This window comes from Brassica rapa, chromosome A07 (assembly GCF_000309985.2).
Source record: "Brassica rapa cultivar Chiifu-401-42 chromosome A07, CAAS_Brap_v3.01, whole genome shotgun sequence".
NCBI lineage: Eukaryota > Viridiplantae > Streptophyta > Magnoliopsida > Brassicales > Brassicaceae > Brassica > Brassica rapa.
In genome coordinates this window covers 731,048-754,426 of record NC_024801.2, presented here as the reverse complement: position 1 = coordinate 754,426, position 23,379 = coordinate 731,048, and the positions used below count along the sequence as shown (strand labels likewise).

At 33.4% G+C, this 23,379-nt stretch overlaps 4 protein-coding genes and 1 long non-coding RNA gene across 5 annotated transcripts; 4 read left to right on the top strand and 1 right to left on the bottom strand.

Annotated features, from left to right (window-relative positions):
• The first annotated feature begins 6,343 nt into the window (after positions 1-6,343).
• Positions 6,344-10,486, top strand: LOC117126690 (zinc finger MYM-type protein 1-like). Its single transcript, XM_033275520.1, has one exon. The coding sequence runs from the start codon at positions 7,508-7,510 to the stop codon at positions 9,815-9,817; it is 2,310 nt and encodes a 769-aa protein (XP_033131411.1). The 5' UTR covers positions 6,344-7,507; the 3' UTR covers positions 9,818-10,486.
• A 256-nt stretch (positions 10,487-10,742) lies between these two features.
• On the top strand, positions 10,743-11,842 carry LOC103828279 (AP-4 complex subunit sigma). Its single transcript, XM_009103888.3, has 4 exons — positions 10,743-10,984; positions 11,227-11,313; positions 11,403-11,471; positions 11,554-11,842. Exons 1-4 carry the CDS (start codon positions 10,844-10,846, stop codon positions 11,686-11,688), a joined length of 432 nt encoding a protein of 143 aa, XP_009102136.1. The 5' UTR covers positions 10,743-10,843; the 3' UTR covers positions 11,689-11,842.
• Positions 11,843-12,429: 587 nt separating this feature from the next.
• On the bottom strand, positions 12,430-15,274 carry LOC103828278 (inositol oxygenase 2). Its single transcript, XM_009103887.2, has 11 exons — positions 14,965-15,274; positions 14,712-14,835; positions 14,508-14,592; positions 14,209-14,413; positions 13,714-13,773; positions 13,527-13,579; positions 13,278-13,400; positions 13,117-13,186; positions 12,933-13,011; positions 12,769-12,850; positions 12,430-12,685 (listed from the first exon to the last, which is right to left on the bottom strand). The coding sequence occupies exons 1-11, from the start codon at positions 14,993-14,995 to the stop codon at positions 12,659-12,661; spliced, it is 939 nt and encodes a 312-aa protein (XP_009102135.2). The 5' UTR covers positions 14,996-15,274; the 3' UTR covers positions 12,430-12,658.
• Positions 15,275-15,691: 417 nt separating this feature from the next.
• LOC117126691 lies at positions 15,692-18,312 on the top strand. Its single transcript, XR_004449433.1, has 2 exons — positions 15,692-16,429; positions 16,521-18,312. It is a non-coding gene; the product is annotated as an uncharacterized LOC117126691 (long non-coding RNA).
• A 1,205-nt stretch (positions 18,313-19,517) lies between these two features.
• LOC103828312 lies at positions 19,518-20,938 on the top strand. Its single transcript, XM_009103921.1, has 4 exons — positions 19,518-19,662; positions 19,990-20,079; positions 20,169-20,534; positions 20,634-20,938. Exons 1-4 carry the CDS (start codon positions 19,518-19,520, stop codon positions 20,936-20,938), a joined length of 906 nt encoding a protein of 301 aa, XP_009102169.1.
• The last annotated feature ends 2,441 nt before the right edge of the window (positions 20,939-23,379 follow it).

Here is a 23,379-nt window from a genome sequence, read left to right as displayed (position 1 = left end):
GAAGATATGATTTATCTTTATAAAAAAAACTCAATGCATAAAGATAATTTATAGTATTAATTTTAATATTTGTATATTTATATTCTCTCTATTCAATGGTATTAAATTTGAATTTTATATAAATTAGAAACTATAATTTTATATTTTTACTGATATAAGACATTGTGTTTAAAAAAAATGGAAGCATGATTCCAAAACGGAATCATAAGCTTCCAACGTGTTTTTAGAAATAATATTTTAGAAGCGTTTTGGAAGCAAGATTCTGTAAGATTCCACAAGTTTTCGATTCCGATTCCGGTTCCGAAGCGGAAAGCGGATGTCCGATGAAGCTTCCGCACAACATAGAGGAGAAGTCACCTAAGTGACTTTTGTTTACATGTCGATTATTTGTGAAGTCTTAAGATATTTGTTATAAATTGCTTGGTCAACAATTTTTAATTTTATTTATTTTAATTTATATTTAAAATAAAAAAAATAAATCTAGAACCATTTACCATCACTTGTCAAATAATCTAAATTATATTACAAATAATTATTTATGGTAACTAATTATTGAAATTATATAAACAAAAATAACGTTTGATCAATTTTTTATATTTATAAACTACATAATACAATGAACAAATTTTTTTAAATAATTTTTAATTAATTTAATTAGATCCAAAATAAAAAGGTAAGTATAAAAATAATTTTTATCACTTGCCAAATAACCTAAATGATATTACAAATAAAATTTTATGATAGCTAATTTTCAAAATTATAGAAATTGTAATAATGTTTGATCAATTCTTTTTATATTTATATAATGCATAAAATAATGCATAGAAAACAATTTATAGAAATCAATATAATGATTTCATATTCATATAAATATATACCCGTATCTATAATAATTATTAAACTTTTTGATGTCCTATTTATTAATAATTAGGTTTTGAAGATTGGGTGGATTATATTTACCGGAATATGTGAGAACTATGATTAAGAAATATTTTGGTTTAAGTCAAACAATATAGTGAATAAGATAAAATTATGATTCGAACGAATTCTAAGATAGATTTTTGGTTTATTGATTGTATGCTTTGTATTACTATTTATAGAGATAAATAAATATTTGGCAAAAATAAGTAAGAAATTAGGAAGGCAGTCGCAAACAAAATTTAATAAAGAATTGAAATGATAACAAGAAAAATAAGAAAAAATTGTTGATAACGTGTAATTTTTATGATTGATTTCAGTTGAATTAAGTACACAACCACATTATATACACAACACATTCACCTAAAATTCTAAGTAGACAACACGTTGGTCTAACGTTCTATGACTAACTAAAGAAGATGTACCGGTTGTCAACTCAGATAAATCAGTAGATTGTGTCGCCTACAAGTAACAAAACAACAAAAGACTTTTACACTTATTTAATAGAGAAAACAATCAATAATTTTATAGAATTGATGATAACACGTAATTTTTTATGGCAAATATTTTTGTCATTAGGAAGCAATTTTCAAACCTCTGTCTACCTAATAAAAAAGTTATTCAAAGAACTTCAGACTTGTGATCTTCACCTATTGTTGTGGATACGTACAAAAGAAAATACCAGTGATTGATTTCAGCTGAATTAAGCATGCATTTACATTGGGATAAATTCTAATTTATCTTGTGATTTTGTTAGAAATTGTACTAGCTCAGCCTTCTTTAAATGTTTCATCTAAATAATTTATTTAATGGTTTCTTTTAATTTTAGGATGTTTATTTGGACGGAGGATTCAAATAATCCTTTGTTTGTTTATTTAGGACCCGACTGGTTCAAACGCATCGGTTGTGGTTGCTGGTGGTTGCGGTTCCAAGCGTCATTAAGCGTTTTGCATGACTGGCACAACGTTTGAAAATTGTTGCGTTTGCAGGATATTTGTGACTGGTTGATTATAAGATATTGCAGCGGTTTAATAATAAACTAGGTGACCGGCCCGCACCCTGTGCGGGCATAAGAACATGATCGGTCCGCATCATGTGTTCTCTCTCGGCACGTACCTTACGAGAGGGAACACAGTAACGTCAGTATGAACAGGCAGATATTGTGTGTATGTATAATTGCAACGTCACAAAATATTTTGTGTGTTTACGAAGATATTTTCATTCAAAATATAGAATAAATAGTGTATAGTTTTAGAAGTAACAGATTTTATATTATCATTAATTAGAATTGTATTGTATATGTTTCGTAATTCTTTATTTTAGGTGAATAATATTATTTTTCCATAAATAATAAACAAACATTTATGTAGACATATTACATATTTTTTAATATTTTAATTTTTAAATATAAGAAACTTGAGAAATAAAAATTTTAATTTTTTTTTTCAAAATCTAAATATCCGAACCCGATCTGAAATAACCGAATCCGAACTAAAAATACCCGAACCCGACCCGAAGTACAGAAATACTCGAACGAGTTCTACACCTCTATACCGAAATACTCGAAAATCCAAAATACCCGACCCGAATCCGAACGGGTACCCGAACGTCCACCCCTACTAATTAGAAACATTATAATATTTTCTAAGCAAATGTAATTAATATGATATCAACATGCGCAAATTTACTGTTTGAATAATAAGAAATTTTTTTTAATATTTGTCTTAGTTCTAAATTTTACCCAATGCTAAACTAAATCGATAATTATTATCTCCTAGCTATATATGGGCTTAACGAAATCGTCAATAGTTTTGGGCTTGTCTACATAAGCGATTGATTAAAATAAATGAAAAATAAAATTCAAAAAAATCGACCAATAGAATTATAACAATTTTATTGAGAAGCTCTATATTAATGTCATGTCAGCAGAAATCACTAAAGTGACTTCTCTTTTTTAATGTATAGGAGGATTGTATATGTGTCGTAATTCTTTATTTAGGTGAATAATATTATTTTTCCATAAAAGATAAACAAACATTTATGTAGACATATTAAAAGAAAATATAAAAAAATCAAAATATTATCCATAAATAATATAAATTACGAAGTACATTTGTGGATAAAAAAAGCAAATTCAATTAGAAACGTGCAAAAAATTAAATAAATTTTGTAAGCAATTTGACGTGTTAACATTATTTGATAGATTTATAAATTTCTAAATTTTACTGAACATGAAATAATATTAAATTGACATACCGTCATCGGTCTCCTAACTCATCAGAACCCATCTGGCAAATACAAAATATAAATAATTGTAACAGTTTATATATTTTAAAATTTGTATTTGAAAAAAAGTAGATTAAAATTACGTACCGTGACTACGAAATATTCTGAAAAATTTGTTTGTAGACAACATTCAATATTTTTGTCTTCGGCTTTCCTTCTTTACCAGTTATTAGGATTTTTAATCCAGATCTCGACTTAACTCTTGAAAGTGCAACTTTGCCTTGCATTTTGTAAACATTTTATAAATTATTTTAAAATTATGATAAATTTATTCTTTAAACAACGATAAATAATTTAAAAATAATATTAATAAACATTTTTAGATTTTGTAATATTTAAAATAGTTATTATATAATTATATTCGAACACAGTTCATCAAGTAGAGGATAAAACTATTATAATTATCTTATATAAAATTTCGTTCATTTTATTTTATAGGTTATAAATATTAAAAGTAATGAATAAAACATTATTAGTCTTTCAATAATTTCGAGAATAGATTCCATAAATTGTTATTTGTAATATTCGTTAGATTATATGGCAAGTGATGTTAAACGTCAATAAGTTAAATAATTCTTCCATATTTGGAAAACATATATATATATATATATATATATATATATATATATATATATATATATATATAATGACAAATTAAATGGTAGAGTATGTAAACATCTGTTTTCTACCAGCGTGAGTTAAAACACCGCCGTATTTAAGAATCATAAGAGCCTCTACAGGTCTTTATTCTTCGCCTTCACCATCCCACTTTAGCGGCTTCAGTTGAACCTTCATGTATATCCCTGAGAAATTTCTTCCCTGCGCCATTCCAAAAGGTTCTCTGCTGTGAGAAAATGACCTCATGAATTAAATAAAAAATGCATAATGCTAGCTTACATATAAGATAGTATATTCAACAAAAAAAATGATATAAGATAGTATTACTAAATGATACTATGTAATACTTTCCCAGACAATATTCAACAAAGAGAGAGAAAGTACTAAAGAACCTTTTCAAGAACTGTTTTAACTTGGCGAAGCTTCTCAGCATGTTCAATCAAGGTTTTCTGGATCACTATCACTCTCACGACCTGGTCTACATAGAAAAAAAGGAAGACCATATTGTCGTTACCAGTATTCAACACATGGAAAAGATAGACCAGACATGCTTTTTGGAGACAAGACACAAAGAGTTGAATTCAAGGTTCTAAAGATGAGGAGCCTTTGCGTCTAAACACATTTTTCTTAGCACACAAGCAGCATTGTCGTAATACTTTAATAGTACGAGAGGAGAGATTTGTGAATAATACTTTAAAGAATAAAAAGAGAATGTTTGTATTTTAAGACCTTGGGTGTCTCCTATATATATGCAGTCGATTTATTCTCATATTAATGATTTTAATATTTTGCACAATAAATAATAAAATCGTTTAAAGAAAGATATTAAATGTGTATTGTCAAAAAATGATTTGCATATGATATGATTTTAACTTGCGCAAGTAATCCATATTAGAAAGGTAAGGTATTAAAAACAAACAATCTAATTAGAAACATTAAAATATTTTGTAAGCAATATAATAAATATGATATCAACATGCGCAAGTTTACCGTTTGAATAATAAGGAAAGTTTTTAATATTTGTCTTAATTCTAAATCTTGACTAAGGGTAAACTAAATCGATAAAATTTAATGATTTCAACTTGCACAAGTAATTCATATTGTGAATAAATGATTTGCATATTTAATGATTTCAACTTGTGCAAGTAATCTATATTAGAAATGTAAGTTATTAAAAACAAATTCTGTCAATAAGTTATTTGCATATTTAATGATTTCAACTTGCACAAGTAATCCCTGTTAGAAAGGTAAGTTATTAAAAACAAACAATCTAATTAGTAGGGGTGGGCACTTTACCTGATATCCGAAGTGGCACCCGAACCCGATCCGAAAAACCCGAACTGAAATCCGAACTGAAGTAGCAAAATACCCGAACGGGTATTGAATAAGGAGAGATTGGATACCCGAACCCGAACGGATAATACCCGAACCCGAATGGATATCCGAAGATAACCGAACATATGTATAATTAACCTAATATTTTTAGTTTACATCTCTCATTTTATATAAAATATTTATTTTGATACTACACATACTTTAAGTTCATATGATATACATACAATTACGAAAAAAATGATTTGCTACTCACTTAAAATGCATGTCAAGTTTTTTATTTAAAAAATTAACAAAAAGTTACATCCGAAATTTAAAAAAAAATAACTAAATTAATGCATTTTTAGTTTTAAAATGTTATGTCCAAATCTATTAATTATTCAATCTATTAAAAATAAAAAATTATTTAACTGAAAGTTATATTTTTAAATATAAGAAACTTGAGAAATGAAAATTTTAATTTTTTTTTTCAAAATCTAAATATCTGAACCAGATCCGAAATAACCGAATCCGAACTAAAAATACCCGAGCCCGACCCAAAGTATAGAAATACCCGAACGGGTTCTATACCTCTATACCGAAAATCCGAAATACCCGACCCGAACCCGAACGGGTACCCAAGGCTAAACTAAATCGATAATTATTATCCCCTAGCTATATATAAGCTTAACGAAATCGACAATAGTTTTGGGCTTGTCTACATAAGCGATTGATTAAAATAAATGAAAAAGAAAAATTCAAAAAAAACCAGCCAATAGAATTATAACGTTTTTCCTGAGAAGCTCTATATGAGTGCCACCTCAGCAGAAATCACTAAAGTGACTTCTCTTTTAATGTATAGGAGGATTACCTATATTAACATATTATAACATTATAAAAATATAAAAAACATACTATTGTAATAAAATATAATAAATATCAAAATAATATGATTAATAAAAATATTATATTTATTTATAAAAAAAATTAAACTAGTTGAAATTTAGAATTTTAATAAAATTTGTTTTGAAGATTTATATTAAAAATTTAAAAATATTTTATTTAGTTTATATATGTGTATATCTTTATATATGTGTGTATATTAATGTTTAAAAATTCTAATAAATAGTTAGTTTAAAGTTTTTATAAAACAAATTATGATATTGTTTGTGAATTTTAATTAATATATAAAATCTGAATATATTTTTATTTACAATATTTCCATTTTAAAATTTTAAAATATTTTTGAAAATAATTTTATATTTATTTTTCCACCCGCAACCGCAAACGTTAGCTAGAACCAGCTTTTGATTTTAAGAAGTTCGGAACAGTTTGAAGCGATTTGTAGCGGTTAGTATGATTGTTCTGAAACGCTGTCAACCGCTACCAACCGTAAAAGTTGCGTTTGCGGGTGGTAGCAGAGAAACCAATCAGACCCTTAGTTGTTGTACATATCAAAACGACATTTTCACCCACTTATAGTTCTCTATCAGACTTTTGATCTTTACCTATTGTTGTGGTCTTTGTGGATACGTACAAAAGAAAATACCAGTGACTGATTTCAGTTGAATTAAGAATGCATTTATATTGGGATAAATTCTAATTTACTTGATGATAACGCGTAATATTTATGGCTGGCCACAATTCGATTTCCGCTGGCCACCGGAAGATTAAAAAATATATGTTAAGACCGAGATTCAAATCCAACCTATCTAATCTATTTATACTTTGATTTGTAATTGCGATTGATTTACTTTCTTCTAGGTGATTAAGTAAGTAGAAACACTCAGGATTTGTTTATCCAGTCTTCGTTTTCTACTGACAGGGGCGGATCCACGTTGAAGGTGGTGGGGTCAGGTGACACCACAAAAAAAAAATTTCCTTATTAATATCATGAATAAAATAAATTGAACCCACAAACTTTTGATTCTCTGAACCCACAAAAAAATGTTTGGACCCACAGGCTAAAGCCCAACATATTTGGCGATGGATCTAACAATTAGAAAAAGGAAATTTTAAAAAAATTTGTTTCCTAAACTCTTTTAACATATTTAACCTATTTTTTTTCTCTGTTTCTAGAATAGATTTTTTATTGTCTTCTCAACTTCCTTCTCTTCTCCAAATCCATCGTGCATTCTATGTAAGTTCAGGTTTTATAATTAAGCTTTTATATTATTGTCTTTTACTAACTTTATATCAATTATATATGTATGTTACAAAAATTTAGTTTTACGTAATTGTTAATTTTTTAACAAACTCAATTGAACCTTTTTTTTTGTTCTTCGTCTACAGATGAGAAGTTGTCGTTTTTGTTTTGTTTATATGTATATTATATCTTTTTAATAATATATTTTATATTTTTTCAGCAGAATCAATGGAAAAGTTTGTGAATTTAAAAAGAAAAGAGCCATCCCCGTCTTGTGATTTAGATAATTTACCGTGGGATCCTGCTGATCGGAAAAAAATATCTGAATATCCTTCAAATCAAAGAGATGAGGTAATTCGTAGATATTTGATTAGAGGTCCTTGCCAACCTCGTGGTCATATCTTTAAACAGAAAATGATATCAGGAGCAATGAGGCGATTTAATCATGCTTGGTTTGATCAGTATAAGAACTGGTTAGAGTATAGTATTAAGAAAGACGCTGCGTATTGCCTATGTTGTTACTTGTTTAGAGATAGTAATGGAAAAGGTGGAAAAACTGATGCATGGACTAACGAAGGTTTTTCTAGTTGGAATAAGTTTAGTAGGCTTGCAGAGCATGTGGGGCAAGTTAATAGCTTTCATAATAATGCCGTTATGAAATGTGAAAACTTGATGAGACAAGGTCAGTCTATTAAGCATGCTTTGCATAAGCAGGATGATATTACCAAGAATGAGTATCGAATTCGGTTAAATGCTTCAATTGATGTTTCCAGATATTTGTTGCGACAAGGTCTTCCTTTTCGTGGTCATGATGAGTCAGAAACATCTGCTAATAAAGGAAATTTTATGGAGCTTCTGAAATACACTGCTGAGCAAAATGAAACTGTGAGTAAGGTTGTCTTACAAAATGTTCCAGGAAATAATCAGATGGTGTCTTCGAAGATTCATAAAGATATTGCGCATTGCTTTGCAGAAGAGGTAATCAAATCTATTATTGAAAAAATTGATCATGACGTTTTTGGTTTGCTGGTTGATGAATCTGCTGACGTTTCTGATAAAGAACAAATGGCAGTAGTATTTCGGTTTGTTGATAAAAGTGGGATTGTCAAAGAAAGATTCATTAGCATTATACATGTGGCTGAGACATCTTCAGCATATCTGAAATCTGCTATTGATTCTTTGTTTTCTAAGCTTGGGTTGAGCATAAAAAAGTTGAGAAGACAAGGTTACGATGGCGCAAGTAATATGAAAGGTGAATACAATGGACTAAGGTCACTGATTTTACGGGAAAACACCTCAGCTTATTATGTCCATTGTTTTGCTCATCAACTTCAACTGGTTGTTGTGGCTGTTGCAAAAAAGCATTTTGAGGTAGGAGGATTCTTTGATATGATTTCTCTATTGTTGAATGTGGTTGGAGCTTCATGTAAGAGAAAGTATAAGATTAAAGAAGATCACAGAAAAATGATTGAGGAAGATATTCTTGATGGTAAAATCAACACAGGAAAAGGGTTGAATCAAGAGGTTGCTATTCAGAGACCAGGGCAGACACGTTGGGGTTCTCACTACAGAACTTTGTTGCGTTTGATTGAGTTATTTTCTCCCATCATCAATGTGCTTAAACATATTCAGAATGAGGGCTTGGAAGACTCGAAAAGGCGACAAGCATATGGTCTTCTTGTATACTTCCAGGATTTTGATTTTGTGTTTTATCTGGAAATGATGGTTCACCTTTTAGGACTTACAGATAGCTTATCCAAAGCTTTGCAACAAAGGGATCAAGACATTTTGAATGCTATGTCACTGGTGAAATCAACAAAGAGACAACTCCAAGATTTCAGAGATAATGGGTGGCATTCTTTGATGGATAAGGTCTTTTCTTTTTGTCAGAAGTATGACATTGAGAAGGTTGATATGGAAGATGAATTTATTCACCCAAAGAGACCAAGGAAAAAAACAGGAATACAAAACATGCATCACTACAAGGTCAATTGTTTATATGCTGTTTTGGATTTGCAACTTCAAGAATTTAATGATCGCTTTACTGAGGTAAACACCGAGTTGCTTACATGTGTTGCTTCTTTATCTCCTATTGGTTCATTTTCTGAGTTTGACCAATCAAAGTTGATGAACTTAGCCAAGTTCTATCCTTACGACTTTAGTCCTACAGAGTGCATATCTCTTGAGCAACAGTTATCTATATACATTGACAATGTTCGACATGATGAAAGATTTAGTCATTTGAAGAATCTAGGAGATCTTGCTCGTATGTTGGTGGATACACGGAAACATCTATCACTTCCTTTGGTTTATAGGCTTTTGAAGTTAGCTTTGATTTTGCCAGTCGCGACTGCAACTGTTGAAAGATGTTTTTCAGCAATGAAGATTGTGAAGACAGATCGACGAAATCGGATTGGCGATGAGTTTCTTAATGACTGTTTAGTTTGTTATATTGAGAAAGATGTATTTCAGACTGTTACTAATGAAACAGCGATGAAAAGATTTCAAAATATGAAAGATCGTAGGATGCTTTTGTAGAATGTTTTTGTAGAATGATACTTTTTTAGAATGATTTATGAAATATTTTTTTTATTAATTTTTGGTTTGGTTTGAACCCACAAAAAAAAATTTCTGGGTTCGCCCCTGTCTACTGACTAGGGAGAAAAGAAAACTCTCATGCTTTCACTATGATCAATACGATACAATAGTAATGAGTTAGTCTCTCTTTGTGCATGTATTACAAGAACATACACAAAGCGATCACCGGAGAGAATTACCTCAGCGATTACAATGAGGATGACTCGCTGTCAGCCTCTGAGCCTTCCGACGCCGAAGACTAGTAATTGTGTGAACCAGAGAAAGTGCAGTAATTTCAAGAGCTATGATCTCTTCCTCGATCTCTCTATCTCGATCTTCTTCTTTTTCCTTCCTCTGTGTATAATATCTCTCTACTCTTTGCCACAAACCCTCTATTTCTTCTCAACCTCCTCTGCTTTATAAGGAAGACGATGATCGTTGTACAACTTTTGCGAGACCCACTTTTGTAACTGACTGCTGACTCAGCACCAGCTCGTTACCGAGCTTAAATGATTTCACAGACTGATGTTACTTGGGCCGTTCTTATTTCATTAGGCACAAGAAGAAACCCGAAACTAATTCGACACCGCTTCACAATATCGACATCACCGGATCCACATTTTGGCCGTCGAACATGATGGTTTATTCAAAAAAGAAAATAATAAGAACAATTTGATGTCATGAATTCACCAAGATTGGAGAACCATGCCACGCAACCCGAAATAATATACCAAATGATGTACATAAACACACTAATGTTGGCTAGGACGTTAGGCATTTTTATTAGCGGGCTAGGGTAAGTTTGAGCTAAGCCTGCTTAGTATTCATATATGGGCCGATAAATAAAGTTCTTTCCGAAAAAAATTAGTTAATTTTCTCCTATTAATTAAAAACAAAAATAAAAAATAGCGATGACGTGTGTATGTATGTATCCTCAAGAAGAAGAAGAAGAAAATCGAAAGATCTGAGAGAGAGAGAGGAAGGAAGATGGGAATAAGGTTCATACTGATGGTGAACAAGCAAGGCCAGACTCGCCTTGCTCAGTACTACGAGTGGCTCACTCTCGAGGAACGCCGTGCTCTCGAAGGCGAGATCGTTCGTAAATGCCTCGCCCGCAACGACCAGCAGGTTTACCTCTCTTTCTCTTCCAAATTCGATCGTGATTTTTGGCTCCGATCTCGATCTGCTTTGGGTCGTAATTAGCTGTTTCAAATCCTGGAATTGGAAAATTTGATTCTATCAGATCGATCCGGCATTAGCTTTTGAAAAATCTCTTAGTTTCATCGAAATTTGTGATTAGATTAGATTCGATTGATGTTTGAGTTCCTTTGTTCATATGTTGGTGTATTGGCTGGCTCTTAACGAAGCAGTGTTCGTTTGTGGAGCATCGCAACTACAAGATCGTCTACAGGCGTTACGCGTCTTTGTTTTTCATGGTTGGTGTTGATGACGATGAAGTAAGTTATTATACCGTTACCTTTTATGTGCTCTAGGTGTGTTGATTTTAACAACTGATTAAAGCATTTTTCTTGGAGTCTTGTTGTAGAACGAGCTGGCGATTCTAGAGTTCATACATCTTTTGGTTGAGACTATGGACAAGCATTTTGGGAATGTGGTAAGTTTTAGTAACTGAATAGAGAGTTTTGTCTTGTTTTGTGTCTTCTATGTGTGATTCGATTCTTGTTTCATGCATCTAGTGTGAGCTGGACATAATGTTCCATCTCGAGAAAGCTCATTTCATGCTCGAGGAAATGGTCATGAATGGTTGCATTGTCGAGACCAGCAAAGCCAACATACTTTCACCTATACAGCTCATGGACAAAGCCCATTAAATTCAAGAGCCTTTGTTCGTTTCCTTTTCATCCCACTGTTTGTTAAGACAACTTCTGTAATATTATTACTGCTTCACTCTTTTGTCTCTGGTCGAATCTAAAGAACAATTTGTTTCTTACATGCTTTGAATGGTAGGGGTTAGAGATGTTAGTTAAATGGGGACTTCAAATATCCGTTTCATTCTACTTAACCTACTTGTATTGTTTAGTAGCCACTTAAAAACAAAATCATTCTTTTTTATATCCTTTAGTTTTCCAAATTGCAAATATGTTTAACCAAAAATATATAAATTCTTACAGAAATCTTCAAGAGAGAACAATGTCGCTATTTTTTCAAACTTAAAACATATATCAAACCAATTAATGAGTTCATGTCGTCTTGCAGTGGCGTTATCAAAATGGGAAAAACATTTAAACGGATACTTTAAACAATATCTCTCACCACCAACTCTTTCCTTGCTGGTATAGTTAGAAGATGCTTGAATGTGTAGGAGTAGTATTAGTATCGTATTGTAGTTTCCAAATCTACCTTCATGGTTTATGGCGAACCGTTCCATAAAATTTCATTACTTATAAGTTATAACCTCTTTTTTAAGTCGACATATTTTTCGTGGTCATCACAAGCTTAGGGTATCAAGAAAAAATTGAAAATGTTGGACTGTCCTAGCTTAACAAATACTGAGAAATGGATTTTTGTTCACTAATCCAAATTTATTTGATAATTGACCGAAGATACTGAAATATCAAAGGTAAAATTTGAACTTAGGAACTTAAAGATATAGAGGTCAATTTATTTTATTTTATTGATTAAATACAACGTCATTCTTAAAATGATTGGGAAAAGAAAAGAAGAATGAACATTATTTCTTATTAGATAATTTAAACTTTCTTTTTATGCAGTAGAAACTCATCAACCTTCCGTCTCGTCCTCCAAGTAAAATGTAATCAGTGATCTCCCAACTTTTATCTTTCACCATTTTAGTTTTGCCGGAAAATACTGCATTGAAATGCATGATATGTTTACAAATCTGGATATATAGTAACACATATATTCTATTGTACATAGAAAGTAATTTTTACCTTGTTGATAAGGGAAATGTAGTAAGGCTTCACTTGTTCGACATCTACATGAACTTTGCTCTTACTGTATAGGTCATATTTACTGCAATTTTTTTTAATTCGTTTGAATAAAAAAACTTAGAATATAGAATAGTAACAACATAAAATAAATGACAAAAATTTACTTGAAAACATGGAGCCACTTGAGATCCTCCCTGTCTTCATCGTTCATCAAGTGTGTGTAGGTTCCCGCTTTGTGCAATGCTGCACGATTATTTATTAGAATTTTAGTAATTAAAAAGTAGCTGATATCTATACTAAATTTAGTGAGTGAAACATAAGATATGGTTGACACATTTGAAAACGTACGATAAAAGGAATGGTATCGAATAATGAAGAGACCAGCGTGAGGAAGAGTTGCGCCATTCTCCTTGGCCACCTATTTTAAATTATCAAATCAATCATATTATAAGTTTTGGTAGTTCTTTTAAATCATAATCATTTACAGAAAATAAGAAACTGATTATTACCAAATACATGTAGTCGTCATGACCCCATGACATAAGGACATTGTCCAGTCCACATCCTTCACTGTAAACTCCATTTTTGGTGTTGTACTTTGGGGTGTTATTATCAGGATTTTCTTTAAAATACTGCAATATAGTAATGGTAAATATATTAATTAACATAACTCAACCATCATCTACGTTTAAATTCGAACTTGTCTTTCACAAAATCTGAAATACACTACCGATAGACCTAGTGCATTATATTTTTACCTTGTGGTGAATATTGGCCGGGTCGAAGGTGCATCCAACTGGAAATGTGTCGCCTATAATTCAATGGAAGTGTTAAACTGTGTACTTTTTTGTTGCTATTTTACAGAATTAAACGAAAATATAGTTCTAGACAAGTATATAGTCCACAAAAACTTAAAATAGGATCATTCATATTTAATGTACATACCAACGACAGCCCACTGAGGAAGACCACCGAATTCTGGCAAAAGGAGAACCTTTCCAAGATCTGGATAAAAACCAACAGTAATTCAAAATCCAATACTGACACAAGAATCTCTTCTACAAGTATTCTAAACCAGGGTATTAAAAAACGGTAGCTTAGAATATAATTAATTCTCATGTGTACATGTTTTGCTTCAAAGAGAATGGTACAACAAAAAATCTTTGAAACTGTTGGCCGTTTTATATTGCAACATTTATAACGTGGGATGATGGCATTTTATTGAATTTCATGTTACACAACCAGCGCCATTGACAAGTTCAACTTGCAGCCTTTTATCATTTTGGACCTCTCGACTTAAATTAAAAGATTGTAATTATAAATTCGTAGAAACACATAGTCATTTTTGTGTGAATAACTATTATATACGATACATTGAAAATGTTCAAAATTTGTATTGTGTACATATATAGTTATGATATAGCGGAAGAAGACATGTACCGTGGATAAGAGCAGTGAGATGGAGCCAGTCTTCGTTAGGATAATCCTTGCGGATGGCTTCAGCGGTTTGGAGAAGGTGTTGAATTTGAGGCTCATCGAGATCAGGATCGCTCTCATCAACCACATTGTTCAATTGCTCACAACATTCCCATATACTCATTTCCATTTTGTTAAGTTTTCCATACTCTTTTCTCATATCTTTCACCTGTTTCAATTTTTTCTAAGTTGTTAGCTTTCTATTAACACTAGATATTTTTAATTTAGTTAGCCTCATAAAACTTTAATTTAATTAAACTTACAAAATCATAAGTCTGATGAATATGTTGCATCCTGTAGAATTCCTCAACACCCTGCTGTCTCTCGCTTTCACCGTTCTCATAGTCCCTAAACATAAATAGAAAATGATAGTGATAAATTTTCATGTGCAACATTCATAAACATATTATCACATGCAGGTTAATCAATGTAGTTATATCTCTAGAGACAAAAGAAAAAGCACAAACCTAAAAGAGTGGCCCAGGAAATTGATATCAGGAGCATCGAATTCATCAGTTTCTTTAGATTTTGGAACCATAAAACCTCCATCACCCCTCTCCTCTTTTGTTTTCTTTTCCTCGATTCTTGAATCTATAAAATGATCAAAACGTAAGTTTCATATGTTTATGGATAAAAATCTTATATACTATCATTGTTCAGAACTAATCTAAGCATAGCGTTCTCTAATATATTAAAAGAAAAAAAGAAATGAAACGTTACCAGAGACGTAATGTTCAACAAGAACAGTCATCGTGTTAGGAAGTTGATACGTAAATTTAAAACAGAAAAGGTGATCAAAAACCAAGATACTGTGAAGATGCTGATGAAGGTGCAAGAGAATGAAGAAATGTATTTATATTGATCCAATCAAAAAGTCCTTCCTGCATATTTGGAGACAGTGTGAGTCCTTAGGGAGCAAACTTAACTTGCATTGTGTCCTCAAACTGAAATTACAAAAAGAAGATGTTACTCTTGTCCGTTTCTTTGTTGCACCAAAATTGAGGAAGTCTGTCCTGAATTATGAAATAATGAAATAAATTGAGTCCTTAGCAGCAAAATAATAAATTAGGACTCGAGAAGAACAGCTGTGTTGTTCAGTTTTTGTGATATTTTAGGATATACTATTAAAGAAATTGACAAGTTGGGAGGAGAAAACAAGTCAGCGTAACGTGGATAATTATCTCCAACCAGTTGTGTTTTGACCCACCTTTGAGTCAGTATCTGCTCAGATTTTATTTCCTTCTTTTAAGATTACTCTCTTTCTATTTAAACTTGATGTTTTAAAATATTATTCTACATATCTAAAAATGATTAAAAACATACCACTAAATTTCCAGTTATGGTAGTTTATTTACTTAATCATTTGGTAGAGATCGCCATATCTGTGACAAGATTTTTTTTTAAATATACGTGATGAAATATAGTATTGATTTTGTAATCTTTAATGAATCACATTACAGTTGTTCCCAACCATATGTATTTTTGTGTTATTTAGTTTTAAATGATTGTGTGTTAGTAATTTTCGGGTTTCAGGACTGATGCTTAAAATTGAATTTTTACAACGCGTTTTTGTTTTTAAAAGTAAGAAGAAATTATGTCAATTTAACGTGTTTTACATAGGAGAAATTGCGGCGGGGATACTTCACCGTCCATAGCACTTTGTCTTCATGTCCACCTCGTGATATGTATCAAAATTAAATTTATAACCAAATATTTATAATATGACGTCAAGAAACAAAAAAGAACTATCATCCATTTAGCACATGATCAAAAAGATTTGTGTTCACAGATATTTTATTTGATATTGATATGAACAGAAAAGAGTTGTTACGTTTCTAATACAAAATATAGTGCATTTCTAATTCTAAAAAGGGGAATTGGAGTCTTTATACATAAGAAAAGGAAAAATTAACTCCATACCCATAACATCACTTTGGCTACTATATGTTATATATTGTTGTATAAAGTACCAAAAGCGCGTGTAAACATCAACGAGTATTATTATCTTGCAAATTGAAAAATTGTTTCTACTTTACAAACTCTTGCATACAGCGAAGAAGGAAGATTTGAAGAGGGTGCGTGCTTTCGGTCGTGCGGTATAAGTAGGATATTGAGAGTTAGGGTTTCAGTGGTTTTTTTCAATTTTACGGCGGCACAATTGAGTTTCCAAACCCAACAAATCAAGGTAAGTTTGATTTGATTTCATAGCATTTGGGTATATAGTCTAAGTTTCAAGCTGATCTCGTCTTGTATCTGTGGGTGATTATATATGTCAGGTGTCTGGTTTGTTGGGTTGGAGATAGTGAAAACAGACGATGGATTGAATTGGGGAAGATGAACAGTAACGTTGTGCAATGTACTCTATTCTATTTTATAATTACAGTATACTATGTTACAATTCTTCTCCTCCTCTTCGGTAAAGTGTATCTCCTTTGCCTTATGATTCTTCTCCTTCACTACTCCATCAGCTTTGTTGTCTTATCCTTCAGTATTGTCGCTAATATATAGCTTTCACCTTATTTATATATTGAGTGGTAATGTGTATTTGCGTTTTGAAATTTTATGCTTTATAAATGGTATTATTTTGCTATTGTGTTGAATGAATGCTCTAAGTTAATGGAGATTCACATACATGTTTGTATTGACAGTTTATATAGCTTTCATACATCTTTGAATAAACATTACATTATAGTATACTAATCTATTCATCAAAATAGTATAGTTTCCTCTTATGTCGCTTTCACTCTTACACTCCCTCCTACTCTTTCTCTCCTCCCCTCCCTCCCCCGATCTCTCTTTGTATTGACAGTTTATATAGCTTTCATACAATCTTTGAATAAACATTACATTATAGTATATTAATCTATTCATCAAAATAGTATAGTTTCCTCTTATGTCGCTTTCACTCTTACACTCCCTCCTACTCTTTCTCTCCTCCCCTCCCTCCCCCGATCTCTCTTTGTCTTTCTCTCCATTCCTCCTTCCTTTCCTCCATACTTCTATCTTTCCTCCTTCCTCCTCCTCCCCTTCTGTTCCTCACCTATCCATTTTTCTCCTTTTCCCAATCATCAATATAGTAACTATCATCAATTACCATACTATTCTAAATGAAATATAGTATATTTTAGACCTTCAAGGTTAGGGTTTAGGTAGCTCCGTTATGGGCGATGGTTTGGTTTTACAATTTGGGTTTAGGGTTTAGGTTAAGGGTTTACGGTTTGGGTTTAGTGTTTAGAGTTTCGGTTTAGGGGGTTTTGGATTTAAGGTTTGGGTTTAGGGTCTACGGTTTGGGTTTAGACCTTCAAGGTTAGGGTTTAGATAGTTCCGTTATGGACGATGGTTTGGTTTTACAATTTGGGTTTAGAATTTGGATTTAGGGGGTTTAGGGTTTAAGTAGCTCCGTTTGAGTCTATGGTTTGGGTTAAGAATTTGTGTTTAGGGTTTGGGTTTATGGTTTACAGTTTTGGTTTAGGGTTTAGGTAGCTCCGTTATGGTTTACGGTTTGAGTTAAGAAGTTGGGTTTAGGGTTTGGGTTTAAGGTTTAAGGGTTATCTTTTGAGACTATATTACATTTTATATAGTATAGTATAGCATGTGCATTGAAATCATTTGCACGCACGCGCTTCGGAGGTTATTACGGGTAATTTTAGGTGAACTTGTCACATCGATGAGTTTTTACTGTAGAATGGCTATATTCTTCATTTTAGTGCTCCTTATGAATATTCAGCAAATTGTCCCTTCTAAAAATAGCCTATTCTAAAAGCTCCATATTAACGTATGATATGTAGTATACGAGAAGTTATAAATTTTTAGCATTATGTATGTAACAACCATGAATTTTATCCGCCACTGAGGAGATAACTAAGGTTCTGACTGGTTCAAACGCAGCGGTTGCGGCTGCGGTTGTGAGAGTTTGCGAATGCGGGTGGTTGCGGTTTCTAACGGTTTTAAGAGATTTGTACGACTGGTTCCGCGGTTAAAAATTGGAGCGTTTGCGGGATATTTATGACTGGTTAATTACACATACAGCTGCGGTTAAATAATAAATTAACAATACTTACATTTTATATAATTATAAAAATATCAAAAACCATAATATTATAAAAATATAAAAAATACATTTAGAAAGTTATAGTTTAAAATTTTTAAAAATTATAGAAAATATTTTTATTTCAAAATTTTATAAAATTAATTAAAATATAATAAATATATTTTAGTATTTCTATAATTACAATTTAAATTTTTTATTGAATATTTTTATTTTTGTATTTATATTGTTTAAAAAAAAGAAAAAAAATTATCCTCCTGCAACCGCAAACGCTAACTAGAACCAGCTTTTGAATTTATGAGGTTTAGAGCGGTTTGAAGCGGTTTAGAGCGGTTTGAAGCGGTTTAGAGCGAATTGAATGATAGTTACAGAACGCCAACAACCGGTACCAACCGCAAAAGCTGTGGTTGCGGGTGGTAGCGGGAAAACCAGTCATGCCCTAAGACAGTCTTTGCTCTACCACTTGACAAGTGCCGAGAGCCCGATGGATATTCTGTGGAGTTCCTAAAATCAGCCTGGACAGTGGTGGGAAATGATATTATTGCGGGGGTTCAGGAATGGTAGACTCCTAAAGGATCTAAGCAACACTGCCATCGCGCTCATCCCAAAGAATCCGCAAGCTTGCCATCTTCGAGATTTCAGACCTATCAGTTGCTGCAATATCATCTATAAGGTAATCTCGAAAATTATTACAAATCGTCTTAAGCCTTTGCTGCAGGAGTGTATAAGCATCAACCAGGCGGCGTTCCTAAAAGAAAGAAGTCTAAGAGAAAATGTGCTACTCTCGTCTGAGCTCATAAGAGATTACACAAAGGCTACGTGCCAGAGGAGCTCAATGCTTAAAGTTGATATAAGGAAGGCATTCGATGCGGTTTGCTGGGACTTTGTGATAAAAGTGATGGAAGCTCAGAATTTTTCTCCTCTGTTCAGAACTTGGGTTAAAGAGTGTATCACTTCACCTTGATACTCTATGTCCATAAATGGAGAGTTTGCGGGTTTTTTCAGAGGAAAAAAGGGCCTACGACAAGGTGATGGTATCTCTCGGTACTTTTTCATTATGGTGATGGAAGTCCTATCTAAAATCTTAGAAAAGGCGGTTGAAGATGGTAAAATCAGGTTGCACCCGAAATGTGAGGACCCGTTGATTACACATTTGTTGTTTGCTGATGATTTGTTGGTGTTTTCTAATGGAACAAGACACTCCTTGACGGGTATATTTTCGGTAATGGATGACTTCAAGAGGATAAGTGGTCTCGAAATGAATCCAGCCAAATCAGAAATATTTTTTTGTGGTTATGCTGATATTGAAGCATCAGTACTGAGTGATCTATCTGGATTCAAGCTTGGTACATTCCCAACAAGGTATCTGGGTTTGTTTGCTGATGATTTTGTTAGTGTTTTCTAATGGAACAAGACACTCCTTGTCGGGTATATTTTCGGTAATGGATGACTTCAAGAGGATAAGTGGTCTCGAGATGAATCCAGCCAAATCAGAAATATTTTTGGTGGTTATGCTGATATTGAAGCATCGGTACTGAGTGATCTATCTGGATTCAAGCTTGGCACATTCCCAACAAGGTATCTGGGTCTCCCACTGAAGCCAGGACGCCGCCTTTCTCTTGCAACTCTGCAGCCTCTCATTGAAAAAATTACCGGCAAGTTAACTTCTTGGACAGTCAAATACCTATCTTTTGCAGGAAAGATCATGCTTATAGCATCTCAAATCTATGGACTTGTTAACTTCTGGAGTGCAGTTTTTGTTCTCCCTAAAGCCTTCTATGCAAAGAGTATATGTACTGCCATATTGGAAATGGAGAGAATGCTGCTTTCTGGTTCGATAATTGCACCAGTATTGGACCGTAACTTGAATTTGCAGGACAAGGAGGCCCGAGAGCAATGAGAGTTAGAAAGGGAGCTAAAGTAATTGATGCCACACGTCAAGGGTCCTGGTTTTTGCCTCCTGCTCGTTCGGATCAAATCCGTATGATTCAGGCTGAGATAACTACCATACAACCGCCAAATGCTTCTCATGGTTCAGATCAATTTCTTTGGCGTAAATCAGATGGGACTTTCGGACCGGTTTTCTGTTCTAAGGTCACGTGGGAGTACCTCTGTATACCCTCTCCTACTGTCTATTGGCATAAGGTGGTTTGGTTCAAAGAGTATATCCCTAGGAACTCATTTATGGCTTGGTTAGCTTTATTGAGGAGGATGCCAACAAGAGATAGGCTACGTCGTTGGGGTATGTACGTACATTCAGTATGTGTACTCTGTTCTACCAGCAGTGAAACACATCACCATTTCTTCTTTGAGTGTGAATACTCTTCTACTCTATGACAAGCTTTTGCTTCTCAAATCTGGCCCAACCCGCCTAATGATTTGCATTCAGCAGCATCATGGATTCTCCAACTGTCTCGGCAGTCTAATGCCAATGCCATCTGCCTAATCAAGCTCATATTTCAGGCCTCTATCTACCTGTTATGGAAAGAGAAGAATGCTCGTATCTTCACAGCGGTCTATACTCCACCACGCATCATCCATCACGTCCTGGACCGTCTTCTTCGGGATCGCCTTCTCTCTATCAAGGCTCTTCCACCTGCTCAATCACCCCTCCAATTCTATCTCTCCATCTACCGGCCTCCTTGAGTTAACTAGTGACTGTGGTGTTATTTTGTTCTTGTGTTGTTAATCTTTTGAGTTGAGTTGTTGTTTCTTTCGTGTGTAATAAGTTGCTTGCAACATTGTTAAAAATTCTAAAATGGTATAAATCTTAACATTTTACCCAAAAAAAAAATCATGAAGTTTATCGTGAGTTAAAAGAAATAACAAATTTTTTATTCATTTGCTATAATTACACCTTTTAATAAGTTATTTTTTGTTTAAATGATAAATTCTATACCAATTTTTTTTTGTGACAGAAGTTATATAGAACAAAAATAGCAGAATGAAAAAAATATAAATCTAAAACAACACTAGAGAGGAAGAAGAAGCAAACCCAACTGGAACTTCGGTCACTACCATATTTAACAAAAAATTTTATTAGCTTGGACATAGTCGAAACTTAACACAAGAAGCATTGTCGCATGGGAAGGTAGCCTTTGATAACCTATGAGACCACGGTTTGATAGAATTTGGCTTGTCCACAGTGCTGCTCCAAATGATTGATTTATATCCACACGCAGCTTTGCCATCCTTGTCCATAGATGATCATAAACCATGAAATAACACAATTTCAAAAATAATTGTAAGTATTCTCTTTACCGTTTATTAAAGTGTATAAGTGTTTCTCTTATGTTGTGTGGTTTTCGTTCATGCAATCGTAAAAGTGTTTGTTATTGGATAAAACACCAAAGTTCCTAGTTCCAAACATCATAATCTGGTTAAGACACTTAATGAAGGTTATATACGTGTTATTCAATCCGTAAAACGTTGTTTTCGGTTTAAAACCCCAAGTTCCTCGGAATTTCCTCGGAATTTTCCGAGGGAATTCCGAGGAAATCCTTATCTTCGTCGGAATTTCCTCGGAAAATTCCGAGGAAATTCCGAGGAAAAGGAATCTATAATCAAATCCCTAAATCGAGAAGATATATTCCGAGGAAATTCCGAGGAAAACCTATCTGTCCTCGGAATTTCCTCGGTATTTATATTTAAAAAAAAAAAAAAAATATCGACGCTAGTCTGTTTCCGAGTCATCATCACCAGATGAATCTGATCTGGATCTTGGTGAAACTCTCCAATCACTGGTTCATCCTCTACGTGAACGGCGGCTTCCTCTCCGAAGTCGGTTAAATCGACTACAAGGCCAACTCCACCTAAATCTTCTGCTGCACTTAAGTTGCCGGATGTGCTTGGTTGTAGTGGGTCTTCCAGCTCAGAACTTCCCTGAACTCGGCCTCTCGGGTTGAGTCTTGTAACAGTAACCCATGGATCATCTCTGTTCCTTACCCGGGGTACTTGATATAACAAACCTGATCGGCCTGAGAAGCAAGAATGAAAGGATCATAATATTGCAGCTTCCGTCTTGAATTTACTGATGTAACACCAAATGCATCTGTTCTCACACCTCGATCTGGAGTGTTGTCGTGCCAATCACAATAGAAAACAGTACAGCGCAATCCAACCATGCCCAAATACTTGATTTCCAAAATCTCATTTATGTGTCCGTAGTATACATCATCTCCTGATGCAGAACAAACACCAGCATCGTAAGTCGTACTCGAACGTCTCCTCTTCTGAGTTGTGAATGCATATCCTCGAGTACAAAATCTCGGATATGACTTCACAACAAAGTTTGGTCCAACGACCATCTCGCGTATCCAATCGTCAAATGTTTCACCTCTGGCCAAACCATCACTCACATAAGTAAACATCCATCCACCAAATTCTCTCTGCTTCATTTCTTCTAGTTCGTCCTCTGTGGCGTATCTATATTCGAACCGCTTTTCTGCCATGAAAATCCTTTCAAATTGAAGAACATCTTCGCAGTTGGTGAGTAAATATGTTTGCAAATGACTGCGCTCCTGATCAGTAAGTCGACGGTCCTTTGGTTTTCCGCTAAGTCGTCCAACGTCTGTGAAAATGTCTGGAACCTTCCAATGATATGTTGCCTGTTCGCCTCTATCATCATGCCGAGCAGGTCTTCTGTTTTTGGTCTGAACTTCTGCTGGAATGTAGTACTCGGCAAAGTTTGAAGTTTCTTCATTGATCATCTGTGCGACTATAGACCCTTCCACCCTACTTAAATTTTTCACCATCTTCTTCAAATGGAACATATACCGCTCATACAGATACATCCATCTATACTGCACAGGACCACCAAGTTTCAATTCTCTTACCAGGTGAATAACAAGATGCTCCATAACATCAAAAAATGAGGGAGGAAATATCTTCTCAAGGTTGCACTGAATCACAGCTATGTTAGTCTTCAAATTTTCAATACCTTCAAGAGTCACTGATCTTGTGCATAAATCGCGGAAGAAACCACTTATCCCTGCAATTGCTTCATGAACATTTCGTGGTAATAGTTCCTTGAAGGCAAACTGAAGGAGGCGCTGCATCATTACATGGCAATCATGGCTTTTCAAGCC

Coding starts and splice junctions, on each gene's coding strand:
- LOC103828279 (XM_009103888.3), top strand. CDS start 10,844: ATGGGAATAAGGTTCATACTGATGGTGAACAAGCAAGGCCAGACTCGC. Junction 10,985..11,226: donor TCGCCCGCAACGACCAGCAG/GTTTACCTCTCT, acceptor TTAACGAAGCAG/TGTTCGTTTGTGGAGCATCG. Junction 11,472..11,553: donor ACAAGCATTTTGGGAATGTG/GTAAGTTTTAGT, acceptor TCATGCATCTAG/TGTGAGCTGGACATAATGTT.
- LOC103828312 (XM_009103921.1), top strand. CDS start 19,518: ATGGATGACTTCAAGAGGATAAGTGGTCTCGAAATGAATCCAGCCAAA. Junction 19,663..19,989: donor ATTCCCAACAAGGTATCTGG/GTTTGTTTGCTG, acceptor TATCTTTTGCAG/GAAAGATCATGCTTATAGCA. Junction 20,080..20,168: donor TAAAGCCTTCTATGCAAAGA/GTATATGTACTG, acceptor TTGAATTTGCAG/GACAAGGAGGCCCGAGAGCA.
- LOC117126690 (XM_033275520.1), top strand. CDS start 7,508: ATGGAAAAGTTTGTGAATTTAAAAAGAAAAGAGCCATCCCCGTCTTGT.
- LOC103828278 (XM_009103887.2), bottom strand. CDS start 14,995: ATGACTGTTCTTGTTGAACATTACGTCTCTG. Junction 13,774..14,208: donor TCTCACTGCTCTTATCCACG/GTACATGTCTTC, acceptor GTTTTTATCCAG/ATCTTGGAAAGGTTCTCCTT. Junction 13,580..13,713: donor TCCTCAGTGGGCTGTCGTTG/GTATGTACATTA, acceptor ATTGAATTATAG/GCGACACATTTCCAGTTGGA.